This window comes from Acyrthosiphon pisum, chromosome A3 (assembly GCF_005508785.2).
Source record: "Acyrthosiphon pisum isolate AL4f chromosome A3, pea_aphid_22Mar2018_4r6ur, whole genome shotgun sequence".
NCBI classification, from domain to species: Eukaryota; Metazoa; Arthropoda; class Insecta; order Hemiptera; family Aphididae; genus Acyrthosiphon; species Acyrthosiphon pisum.
Genome location: NC_042496.1, coordinates 37,684,443 through 37,699,216, shown reverse-complemented (window position 1 = coordinate 37,699,216; position 14,774 = coordinate 37,684,443). Strand labels below are relative to the sequence as shown.

Sequence of the window (14,774 nt, the reverse complement as noted above, 5' to 3'; positions counted from 1 at the left end):
ACTCTCTCGAACATAACAAACATATAATAATAATATAATTTGAGATAATACTATACGAGCGTATAGTGACAATTAAAAAATAAGAAGAAAAAAACCACTCCCGGCGAACGCGACGATACTATTATATGGCGACACTGACAGCGTACGACGCACGCTGTAACCTACCTATTATTATAAAGACTCGAGGCCTGCGAGAGAGAAAAAGAAGAAATACGCGTCAAAGCCGCCACGATCGAATGAAAAAAATAATACATAAGAAAAGATGCCCAGCACGCGAGCGTTATTAATTTAAATAAACTACGCGTTACGTCATCAGCTGCTATCGTCGTATATAACGCGCATAAACACACATTATAATGGATACGAAATATTTGTGTGATTACCGCTCCGCTGCATGGCCGGCCTGGCCGCCCGCCGAGGTCAAACGGTCCATTAGGTGCTATGTGACGGCCAACGATAGCTGCGACGGCGATAAGTAGACGATGTTACAGAGTATACCCGGCATGTCCATACGGTACCGAGGGCAGGTACCACAAATGTAGAGACCAGAAAGTTTCCAATAATATAATTGATAATAAGATTTTTACACACTTTACTATGGTAAAAATATCGAAAAAAACCAAATCTTACCATATCTAACTTACGTTCACGGTGAGTATAATCGAAAATCTGGAGGAGGGCTATATATTTTTTATGGATATGATAAATAATCATAGGCGCAAATAGCGTTTGGGATTTGGAGGGGGGGGGGCTAAAGCCTTACTTTGATAATATTGAATAAGCTTAAAACAAAACATAGGAAATGTTTGGGGGGCTATGGACATTTTTAGGAGGGCTTAGCCCCTAAAGTCCCCCCCCTATTTGAGCCTATGATGATGATATATATTGGCTGGAACATAAAAAACTAGAAATTCAGCAAATATTTTTTCTGAATTGTATTTATCTGGAACGTATATTGATATGGACTTATAATTGAAGGGTGAAAATCATCCAAAACGTGGTATTGCCATAAATCAAATTGTTCACAAATTAAGAAAAACTATATCACGTTATATGATGAATTAACACTTGTAATTGATATAATCATATATAAAAAATGAAAAAAAAATGATTGGCGGTGTCAAAATAAATCTATTTTGACTTTAAAACTTAGTTTTAGTACTTTAAAAAAGTGTTAACAGGCCAAAACGTGGTATTGCAGGTATTGTAAAGATAATGGCAATATCACGTTTTGAAGTTGTTCCTATTTTTGTCCATGCAAAACGCATTATTGTCGGCAATACCACGTTTTGCAATGATAACAAGTATGCCCCAATACAAATAGCATGGGCAATAATACGTTTTGACTTGAACTTGTAATACCAAGTTTTGCATTGACATTAAATGTGGCAATATCACGTTATGCATCGAACATCAGTTTTAAAATCGATTTTATTCACAAAAGTAATCGATATAATTTAATTCTGACTGAAAAATCGAATTCCTCACATTTTTTCCATAAAAATCGATGTTTAACTCGATTTTCTAAATTTTGGCAATACCACGTTTTGGATTTTCGCCCTTCAATTTATATATTGACTGTAAATTTTTTACTTGGAAACTTTCACATTTCGTTTGAAGTTGTTTACCAATGCTATTTTTGAATTTTATTTAATTGAAACGTATTTTGTTGGACTAGTATAAATTCACTTAGCACCTTATTATATTATCAGAAAATAATATATTTGGAACCGTATGCCGATGGTATATTTATATTATAAATTTTCAACGAAATGTTTTCTATGGAAATAACGGGTTGGAATAATAGTCCGAACAATATAATATTATATGTTTCCAACAGTAGGTATATTTTCCAAAATGACATAAGTTTTTATATCATAATATCTATATTCTATATGTCTCTATCAGGACGTAATTTTAGTATATAATACATTCCAAACCAACAATAATTATCCAACTTCTGATGCGCTCCGGAAATCTTATAGAATCTTTATAATACACGGACAAAACGTAAGACGTACCTATATTATAGGCGTACTTCTATAAAAAATATTATTTTATCTACTTTTTGTATAAATATTTAATATATAATATTTTATTATATAAGTAATAGGTACCAACTTTCCAAATGTCATGCAAAATAAATATAGACGTCTTCGGCGTGGAATGGGCACAAAAACCGACTTTTTCTATAATATATTTTAATCAGCTATATTCTATACGTCATCTATAAAATATTGTATGCTCGAGGATGACGACCGTGACGTTTCGTGCGGAAATCGATGTTTTCGGGGTGAGCGTATTGGCGAGGGGAAGGGTTTGATCGCGCACACGAGTTTTTGGCGTTTAAGACCCGGCGGCGTCAACGGCGTGCACTCCGCGGGGATGACGAGTGGCGGTGGGCCAGTCGAAAGGGCAAATATTATTATAACGCTTCGCCATACACATACACATATTACGTACGTTACAGTCGCGCGTCATCCCTCTTATGCTAATGCGGGCTGCAGCGTGGCCTAATTAAAGAATCATCCCTCACGCGCGGGGTCGTGGCATGGCTTTCGAAAACCGAAAAAACAAAACCGCACGCCGAACCGACCGAAAAATTAAAAATATTTGTATACATTATAATTCGCTCGCGGCCACGAACTCTGTGCGGGGGTGGCGCGACAGCTCGCGAACGAGTCCATAAACAAATACAGCGGCGCTCGCGTGTTATATTATTATAATATTATTGTTGTTGGCGAAATTGTGGTGCATAACGTCACTGCAGCTTTATCTATGCGCAGTTGGGATTAACGTACAGTTACCACTACCGCGTGGTTAGCTGGTCGGTCGATAAAAAAAAACAGCAGTCCGGTCGAACTTCGTAATCGATAAGCTGAAAACCCCGAAATAGTATATTATAGCAGAGATCGTTGCAGTGGATTAGTCTATACGATGGCGGGTTTTATCCGTTTTCATTTAGTAACATAATACATAATTTTTTGTACACATAATATTGTCTGAAATCCGTTAATATTTTATAATACCTTTGAGGGCGTACTGCAAAGCTGTGCGCCGTATTATAATCGTCTGTTGTCTATTATGCACGACAGAAAATTCTCGTAACGGGTGAATCACACCCCCAGGAGTAGAAAATTCCTAGGTTATTCGTGCCCCCGGTATATTATGGGAGTTACAGATTTCCTAGGAATATTAGTTTCCTAGGACATAGTTTTAATAAAGAAATATTAATACCTAGGTATATGATATAATACGTAATAATATACTTCTTATTTATGTCAGCTACATAATTAAAATACATCTTTAAACGTAATTTAATATAATTTTGTTTCTTACCGTGTTACAGACGCGTGCGGGTTATCGGACGTGGCGCACATCGAGTCGCTGCAGGAAAAGTCTCAGTGCGCCCTGGAGGAGTATTGTCGGACGCAGTACCCGAACCAGCCGATCCGGTTCGGCAAGCTGCTGCTCAGGCTGCCGTCACTGCGCACGGTCAGCTCGCAGGTCATTGAGCAGCTCTTCTTCGTCCGGCTAGTGGGCAAGACGCCCATCGAGACGCTCATCCGGGACATGCTGCTCAGCGGCAGCAGCTTCAGCTGGCCGTACATAAACTCCATGTGACACTCCGTCTGGAGGCAGATGACGGGCACGCCCGCCCCGTTGTGATGCCGCGCCGCCGCTTAGTCTATATTATACAGTCAGCCGATCGTTGTCGCGTCGCGTGGTAAAAATATACAACGGGTGCGATGCGACATCCACCCACGTAATATTGTTTTATAATATTATGAATTTTGTAATATTTTAACGTGGGCGCGACAAGCGAACGCCGTGCCATCACCGCCGGGTACCGGACGTATGCCGTCACCTTTTCCGCGCGCCAAGAGCAAACCATGGCATCACCATCGCCGTCGCCGCCGTATCACCTGCACCGATCATATTATATTATATTATTATAATAATGCAAGAAACGTGTTCGACGCACGATGACCACACTATAATATGGCATCACGCGATTATTATAATATATTTTATTATTATTAATATTATTATTATTTATATATTATACTACCTTTATGCGTTTATTATTATTATATCTTTTTTTTTTGTTTGTTTTTATTGTTTATTATTATTATTATTATTATTATTATTATTATATTTTTTTAATATCCCAAAAATTAGGCCCTAAGCGCGTTTTAATCTACACGCCACTTAGACGACTGGGAAAGTTGCAATAAATATTACGATTTTACACCGTATAAAACATTTTATTTTATCGTGTCAAGCATGATGAAAAATTACATCGATGTACATTAAACAGCTTTAATTTTATTATTAGGTACTGCCCATTATTTTTACTGCAGTCGAACTTGTGACTGTGAATACCTATATATATACACGAATAGCATTTAAAATTTTAAAAACGCGTATTTATTATCCAGCCAACCAAAAACAAATATATTTAGATAAATAACGAATAAATACATCGTCTAAAATAAATATAATAATTAATAATTAGAATAATAATAATAACAATAAACGTTTTTAGTCATATATTATGATATTATTATTTAGGTTATTGTTTTGTTTTCCTTTGCAGACTTTTTTCTTTTTTTCTAATGTATATTATTACGCATTTATGTATGATATTTATTATTATACTATAATAACACGTTTGAAACCATACTTTATTACAATAATATTACCTTAACTAAACACGCCATTTCTTTTTTACTTTATCTGTATATAATATAACACGTATAAGATATTAATTTGCAGACGCACGTCGTAAAATCCTAATAATAATGTGTACGTTTCTTCGCTGCACACGACTTGCAGTGCTCTGCCGTTTCTATAAAATACAATATATAATATAGATACACGCTTTTATTTATTTTCAAGATAGGTATTCGAATATCTTTAGTTGTTTAAGTGGCATGTCTAGTTAAATTGATCAAGGTGATGGTTATGTAGCCACGCCTCGTCAAGAGCTCATATTATTATTATAATCATTTTAAAGTTTGTTTTATTTATATTACCATACAGGTTTATATATTATGGCTTATTAATGATTGGTTTTATTTTTGTTTTTATGTTACCGTTAAACACATAGGGTATAGAATTTTTTATTTATATTCGATTCGGTAATCGAAATATAACTTTTTATTATAATAATTGTTTTGTTTTCCTGTAACCTCTATCGCATAACACGTCATATTTAATATTTCATACCGACTATACGTAGGTACCTATAATTTATAAATAATATGCAATAATATACCTGCACCCATATTCATATAATTGTTTAATTGTTATTATAAAACTACGGGAAAATATGTGAAATGAGAAAAAATGATATCTCTCGATCACAGCGTTATTATAATATGATGGTATCGGATAAGTGATAACATCACTGGCGCTACTGCAAGGGATGATGACTATATATTATGATACGACGGCCGTAACCCCCCATCGCACCTGTCGACAAAATATGATTATGACGCCAATTCATTATGTACATACAGGTGCCGTATATTACATCGACACAATAAAATAAGAGTTACAACGACGGTCGCATATTATATAAGACATCTAGTCATCTCTATCGTCATGCACAATCACGTACAAATCGAATTCGTTTTTTTTTAAATTAATTAACAGAAAGCCTATAGTATATAAATCGTTTTGATTTGTGCAGTCGTTCGTAATATACCCGTTTTATAGACATAACCTAACCTTATACATAGCATACACGTCATAACCAATATTATATTCAATCATCATGTAATAAACTAATAAACGATTCTACTTTAAATCAATAGCGAATAGATTAAAATATGAATTAAATATAGGTATAAAGAGCTATTATTTTATATAAGTGTTATTTCTTACTATATTAATTATGATAAATAAATAATAATATTCCGGTTTTATTCGAATCACTAGATTAGTTAGCGGTGTCTCAGTACTTTCCACATAATAAAAAACTGTCTGTATAAAGCTATTATAATATTTATAATATAGGTACCAACTATATCATTTGTATAAAAATAATATTCCTAATGATTACTGTATATTAAAAGTACCCGAGTATGGACGATGCTGACCAAACGGCATATCTGTCTTAACGCGTATTCTATAATGTAATTAATAATTATGTAGGTAAAATAGAAATATTAAAAAGTGTGTATAATATTTTGTATTATTATATCTAGTTATGAATTTTTATTATTATTATTATTCTATATAATATATAAAATGTTAAATTTCGCATACAATTTTGTAGTCTGCCCGTGTTTTACAACACGGCCGATACCTAGTTATTTTGCGTCAAACGTAAATCCCATAATAGATGGTATATTATAATAATCTGGTCGTATGTAATAACTAATAATAATATATTGTAATATTATAAATAATATGTTTATGTACAATTAATATATAATTGATTTGAAAAATGTTATGATTTATTATATATAATGATAATATGATGATAATAATGATAATAATAATAATATAATATACTTGTAAGGCGAGTGTGTTTTCACGCGGATTTGTTGTAAATATTTTACTATTTTATGTGTATAGTAAAGAATGCCATATTAAAAAAAGGTTTTTTGTTTGAATATTGTTTTATTGGTTATTATTTTTTTGTATTTTGATTTCAAACAACGTTTGTTATAATATGACAACGTTATTATGGTATAGATTATATAAATTACAATATTATTGTGCGTACAAACCGATACGACACCATCATGTCAAGACAAATATTCGATTATATGTCTAATAAATTCAATTTCATTGAAACAGGCTGTTATGTTGGATCTCATATTATATAGATCTTGTGGATTAAAATTTTTATCCTAATGAACGCAAGACTTTAATTTGGAACTAGATACATTTAAGCTATTTGAAATGAATCATGCATCAGAAATCCCTACAAAATTGTGATACCAACCCTGGCAATAACTTCAAGATAAAATAATAAATAAGAAATTAATATTCCTTATTCCTATATCCTATATATCCCGTTAAACGGCCTATAGTATGATGAATTTGATATTTGAAATTACGTCGTTGTCCATTGCAAGCCGTCCGTCGCCCACCACTATGTTACAGGGGTGGACAGGCCAAGGTGGCGATATTTGATGTGATATTTATAACAAAACTACATACCTATAAAAAAAATTGGGTTGTTATAATACCAGTTTCCATGATCCGAAGTATAACCCACCCTTCGATATATTTTGGATGGTACCAAGTACCTACCCCTTTCACCCGAAAACGACTTTCCTCTTTTTATCTTCGTCCGCATTTCGACCAATTATGATAAAGTAGTTTTCGCCTAAATATAGTTGCATTATGTTTGCCCATGGTTTCACGCTACACTGTCTCAAAATTATTTTATGTTTCATATTTTGATATAGGTAATGGGTGTATGGATTGTAACAATTTCATCTGTGTAAATATGTATACCTACTACGCTTAGCAGTGCACCACACAAACAGGTACAAAGGTGTCAACTGACACCAAAATTAAATTAGGGGGTGATGGAGCCGATGGTGGTAAAGGTGGATCATGATGCTATTGTGGTGATTACAGCGATACATATATCTAAAAAAATAAGTTGAATATTATGGTCCATGCCCCTGAAAATAAAACAATGTGCGCAACTGGCACGCGAATATGGTGATATAAGTAGGTAACTCTACGTATTCGGTATTGCACGTCTATTGTATATAGAACTATATGACGTATTGTCCATCGTCCACGCCGTGGGTTTGTCTATCCCGAAATAGTGTTCGTACTTTCGATGTATCAGCTGATGTTGCGAGCTAGAGAGAAGAAGCGTGTTGTGTAGGTACCCATGCGGCCATCCATTTACATATTATTATATTATCACGATATTATGCGCTACCGACTGTGTCGTATAATAATGTGTGGGCATGTGAAATATCACGTATCGCATTTTCGTCAAAAGGTCATTGCGGACCGTGCGTGTGCACTATGCATGCTTGTATACGAATAGGTGCATACCTTTTAGAAATTTGGTTTCCATCCGGGATCCTTGCCAAAACCAAAGGAGAAAAAAATAAAAAAAAATAAACTGATAAAATACTTTAGGTGCCCTCGAGATTCGCCGTACCCGAAATAGAAAACGAATTGCACTTTTTGGCCGGCCGATAGACCGGCGAAATTCTTTCTTTTTTTTCTTTTCTTTTTTCTTTGTTCGTTTGGCAAACGGTGGATGAGTGTATATAACGCACAATAATACGCGTACGCACAACGACACCGATGAACACGCCGCCGAACGAAGAATGAATGAGACTTATTTTTAAAACCATTGTTTAAAATGTATTTACAATTTCGTCCTCCCGCGTTTCAATCATCTCTTTGTCCCTTTTAAATTGAACGTATCTTCATCACCGAATAAGAGAGAGAAAAAAAATTAGGTACTTACTTATTTAAAATAGAATCGTTGACGCGCATCGAGTCGTCTTGGGTGTTCCGGCGAGAATTTTGTGTTTTTTATCATACGGCCTGCGCCACTACTATTTATATATATATATTACATAGGTACCTAAACTATAATACACAACGCCTGCAAGCAGATGCTAATTATTAAACATCGGGGATGACATTATATTTAAAGCACACGGTCTGCGTGTTGACGGCACTTGAAACTACTTAATACGCTATAACGAAGTTAAAAAATTAATATTATCAAACGCTATATAAAATACCGCAAGAGTGTTCTATCGGATATTACTATATTAGAGTCCACATACCTATAGGTGGCACTTGGCCGAAAGCACAGTTTATACTTTATAGCCACCTTCCCCACTCCACAAACCCACCATACAACTATGAATTATAGCTTAATTGTAAACTTACCATTATATTTAAAAAAATAACTGCATGTGGCTAATACATATATTGATATTTGAAAGTATACTTATGAATATCCTTTAATATAATCTATATATATATATAATCCAAATACCACTCACTCATACATCGTTTCATCTCCAAAACTACTAAACGTACGAACATCAAAACCGAAATACACGCCACATTTTGTATTAATTGATCATTTTTTCCAGGAGCGTAGCCAGTAGGTAGGCCTGATAGGCCCAGACCTACCCAGATTTTCTCTAGAAAAAACCAAAAATATTAAAAATAATAATATTCAGACACTTATACACGTTTTTACATAGTATAATATTATTATGACACCATAATAATTTGGCTACATCACGACGGCGATATCATTAAAATATCATTAGGACTATCGCACTAGTCGATAATATACTAGAAATAATATTGAAAAATAGGTAATCGATAAAATCGTTGCTTACAAAATTCTTGTTATATAGTTTAATTGGAATTTAATTTCACGATTATCCAGTATCCACTCATAAACATTTACCTAGTATCTATCTATAATTATTAGTATTGTGCGATTCGCAATTCCGAATTGTCGTTAGTCGTTACAGACAGTGACAGTGTGGCAGTGTACATTTAATAAATAATATGATACCAATAAAACCAGATTCAAAACAAACAAATTCCGATAAATTTTTTAAATTGAGCGTTCTCGATTTAAGTTCAACTTGTGATGGAAGTGCTGTGCCGCCTATTATTAATTTTCCTCGTACAATTATTTATGGAAAATATCGATGTTATATATATAAATAGCGCAAATAGCGTTTGAGATTTGGGGGGGCTAATAGGGCCTTACTTTGATAATATTGAATAAGCTTAAAACAAAATGTAGGAAATGTTTGGGAGGGCTATGGACATTTTTGGGGGGGCCTAGCCCCTAAAGCCACCCCCCCCTATTTGCGCCTATGAATTAGTAAGTATCTTTGGTTGGAATATTCAGTTACGTTAAATGCCGTTTTTTGTAATATTGTCGTCATTTTCCTCCTCATCTAACAGTTTCTCAGTCTCACACTGAAAAAGATGCTTTATAATTGTATTTTGTAAAACTGTCGTATTTAAGTACTTAAATAAAATATTTTGTTTACGTAGGTATAGTATTCACTGAATATGCATTATAAACGTCTATAGTACTTATAAGCTATCAATCAATAAAATTACTGTAAAAAAAAGTAATGATATAATATCTAACTATATTCAGAATTGTCCATAACAGATAAATTAATTTACTTGACATAAGTACCTATATGCTTTTGGGCTTTAGGTTATACATAATGTTAGCATTACAGTATTAATTTAATGGTGTTATTTCATGAAATTACCTATAGATATTTATATTATACTCTATTGCTCTAGTCTAACCAAATAAAACCGATAAGACAACTTCATGTATTCTTTAACGAGCTCTTAATACGCCTAGGTGTTTTAAATATTTATAAATTTCATATTATTGTTCAGTTACATTGTGATTTGTGACCACTGTGTACATGATTAATGTCTTTAGGATAAGGTGAGATTGCATAAACTTGTATAGTTGTATTATACCGTAATAATTACAATTATTGTGATATACTCGAATACTCTTATTCCTTTAGGCTATAGCCGTTTTATCATGTTTCGAGTTTGTTTCATAGGCGGCAGAGTCTGGATTTTGTATACATTTGTCCCTCATCATTACCTACATTACATTTCATTGCATTACTTACATTAATGGTGGTGGAATTACGAAAATTCTGGTCGACTTGGTAAATCAAAGTGCCATAATAGTTGTGTATGTGATAATAAATAAAGTAATATAATGCTATCATATGTGTCTAACATTACCTTTTAGTAATAATTAATTTAAATTAAACTATTAAAATAACTATAATCTAATAATAATCAATAATACCTATTCATCAATCATCTCATTCATGTCAAACCACTTTTAGATAAAAATATTAACTCTCCAGTAGGAGGTACCATATTGGTTAATAGATTTTATAAAAACTATTAATGGGCAACTAATATTTGAAACATCTATTTCAAGTTGTTGTATGTTTATTTAATTACTCAGTAAGATGTTTTATATGATTTTTAATATACTCAATATCTATCCTACAGTGACCAAATCTAATTGAACAATGCTCAATTTCCTACTTTGCCCATAACATATATAAAAGATCACCTAAAAGTATAAATCTAGTCACAGAATAAATATTCAAATCTTAATAACAGAAACTATCGTCGTTAAAATATTAGGTATAATAATATTATATCAACACCTACCTAATAATGGTCTAATGATGGTCTTTAGAAAAATTAACGCGCTCAAAATTCTTTTAATTCTGCGGGCCGACGAGAAAGATAAACATACTAGCTGACTAGTAGGTAATACACGTCGTCGTCTAGAAGATTTTTTCGGAGATCGGTCTCTGCGTTGGAATATTTGTATTTAGCTCATTACCGACAACCACAACACGGTCCATGAGGACGAAAATACGAAAATTTCAGAAGCAGAAGAGGACCATTCCGTTTTGATGGTGAGCAGTTGTACGTCGTCGGAGTCGGGGCCTGTCGATCCCACTCTGACTCCCGAGGGCGGACCGCTCGACGACGCGTTTTGCGTTCAGAAAACATGTTGGATGAGAACGTTGATCCGGCCAGGGGTATAGCTGTAAGGAATACTTATGGTGAGCTGGTCGGTTGGCTGGGCCCGGCGGCAGCACCCGGAAACTGCGATCCACCTCATACGAGGTGGAAAGGCGACAGACGCTTTTTCCGCGGTCTGTGCTGCTGCCGATGAGAAACCGTCCGCAACTCGCCACTTGGCCGAAGACGACGGACAGGATGACGGCGACGGAATGGAGGGGAAGATACGATAAAGAGCACGGACGGTGCGCGGTGGTAAGTCACCCGCGGACGTTCTCCGACCACCCGCGGCGCGAAGGGTTCGCTGAAGTAGCGCGCTCGGTTGTCGTTGACGCGCGACACGACGGCTACTATAATAGTAGAGGTATCGGTGCAGGTAACGATTCCACCCCGACGGTACACCGACTCGGTACGACGGCGATGGCGACTCGGTACGGCGGCAGCGGTGGAGACTATTCGGCACGGAGTGAGTGGTATGGAGATTTGCGTGCTAAATACACGGGAACGTCAGCGGCGCCGGACTCGTAAAAAAACCTAACTGTTTCACAGGGTCTGGCGGCTCGTGACTTCACCGCGAAAGGACAACGCCAGGACTAAAATTACCGAGGGTTAAGGATCGCATTGTGATCTGCTGACTCTAGTCTTTTCGCCCAGCGGTAATCCCACATCGGCCACTTTGCTCATCCCCACCGGTTGCGCAGTACAAAATCTCACTTCGCTCGCTCCGCGTCTTGGTCTTCGCCGTCCGTCAGCCGAGTTATCGCGCCGTCGACCGTCACTGTCAACCGTGGTCACTCTGTGGCCGTCTCAGTCTGGCCTCGCTGGCTGGGCAAGGTCCTCAAGCGTCCGAGCAAACGCGCCAGCGACACTCGTCAACCTGCGGGACAGTTCGGAGAACGTACAGAGGTGACCAGTGGCCAGCAACACTGTAATTCCGCACCAATTCGCCATCTCGCATCCTCCCGCCCCCTTGTTTATTGTCTCCTGTCCACCGTTTTTTTTTTTCTTTAATTTCCTTGAATTATTTCAAATTGTTAAATTGTTCGCATATTATTGTAAATTTAGATTTTATTTTCCTTATTTATTATCATGAACATAATAATGTAAAATATTATATTTATAGCCAATGTGTCAATTTTTTTGAAAATTATTGTTTATACATTTTCGTATTATTTTTGGTTTATAATTAATATAAACATATTATTTTGATGTGAACAATAAACTATTGTGTCTTTTTTTTCGTTTTGTCTAGTGTAGTATCAATTGTTACAGATTTAACGACTAAAAAATCGTTAAAATATATAATTTAAATAAAAAACTCGTTAGTCGATTATACAGACTTGTAAACCTGCAGTATAAACGCTACACGCAGATTTTAATATGTTCCAAGAAATATTTAAGCCATCAAACACTAAAGGCGACGAAAACCGCTGAATAAACCATAAAATAACGCATTACACCGTCGGATATACGACATGGACAGTTATATAAACCATACAAGAATTGTAAATAATAATAATAGAATATGTATTGTGTAGAACGTGCGAACGTCAATATAGTCGAATAGTTAATACAAAATAATATTTAAAAAAAATGAAAATTGTATTTTACTTAAGTAAAATAAAAATAATATAATTTGTATATTATATAATAGCTGCATGTCGAAAAATAATATTGTTTGAAAACGTTTCAGTTTAGGTTTGAATCATTAAACCCTCATGAATACGCGAATGTACTGATACCATGTTTTCCACATAATTATTGACTTGAGTTGTAATATCTTAATCCGAACAAAACTTGGTACCTACCTTTTGTACAAGGAAATCATCACTTTTTGACGGTATGTGAGTTTTGACAGTTGTACAATAATATATTAATTATATAGGCATAACTAAAAAAAATTGGTGGTTCGACCTTTATCGATAGGTAGTGGAAAATGTAATAAATTTCTGTAGCACGTATGTCGTATATAACATAAATGATAATAATATGATTGTGTGATTAAGTATACTGTGATATTAAGTATAATCGTTCATTGAAATGATGAGAATAAATATTTTAGATTTTATAAATTTGTCAATTTTTAATATTAAATACTTAAAAAAATATTCTTCAACCGATGCAAAGAAAACTTGTATACTAATTCAAACATCTTTACATTTTTTAAATCGAACAACTAGAACCTTAATTTTTGTCAATCGCTTAGGTCGTTATTCCTATGTTCCACGTGTGTTAGATAAAGACAGCAAATCGCCGTATCCAACGCCCTTATAGGTAATCTCGAAATCTGAAATAGGTACCCAAATAATAATAAATAGAAAAAATATTCCAACAAAATGCGGGGCAAATAACGTAAAAAATCCAATTAGGTATAGAATACCGGATTCCAGACTTTAATGGTAATTACAATTTATTACTAATTATAATTACTGTGTACATATATTATAGGTATACCAATAATAATGTATTATATTATAGGTGCTTAAGTATAGACACAAAGTACACATACGCAATCAAATTCGAGAAACTATACCGGCAGCTTATGTCAACAAAATTATGAATAATGAATTATTTGGTATAATATATAATTTACATTTATAATATTGTAAACATTGACATTGGATATAAATTCAAACATATACAATTGTAACTTGTAATAAAATAATTTAATTTATTTTTATCTACTGTTATTTTACTCACATAGGAGGGTGGGCTTGATCAAAAAACTAATGCACAGTTTCAAACTTTATTTAATATAAACATTTATCTACGATTTCTACTTGGGTATAGTACCTTCACAACACCAACATATTAATAGGTACTTACATGCCTTTATAAATATACTATTTTTTTTTGAGAGATATATTAGGTATATTAGAACATAAGGAAGTATCAACTATTGAACTATCCATTCCCTAAATGATCCTGTTCGAATTGAAAAATCCCAATGTATTTTGTCCGACAATATTATCGTCTTATTCAATTCTTTTAACAGTCCAACATGAACACTACACATCAACTATACGTCCAAATTCAGTGGCGTCATTTCAGTTTTTAATAGAGGGGGGCAAAGGTTTTGACCGGCCCGAATAGGTAAAAAAAAACCACTCGCTTCGCTCGCAACCATATTATATTAACTACCTACATTTTTTTGTGGTACACTTTTTATTAACTAGATAACATCATTTTTAAATAGA

The 14,774-nt window shown here is 34.3% G+C and overlaps 1 protein-coding gene across 1 annotated transcript in view; it reads left to right on the top strand.

Annotated features, from left to right (window-relative positions):
- LOC100164500 (nuclear receptor subfamily 2 group F member 1-B) overlaps nt 1-4,521 on the top strand; it is a 57,905-nt gene extending 53,384 nt beyond the window's left edge. Inside the window, exon 5 of the mRNA XM_001943986.5 lies at nt 3,350-4,521. Within this exon, the coding sequence (XP_001944021.3) occupies nt 3,350-3,624 (275 nt within the window). The 3' untranslated portion in view covers nt 3,625-4,521. The remainder of the gene's footprint in view (nt 1-3,349) is intronic.
- Nucleotides 4,522-14,774: the final 10,253 nt, after the last annotated feature.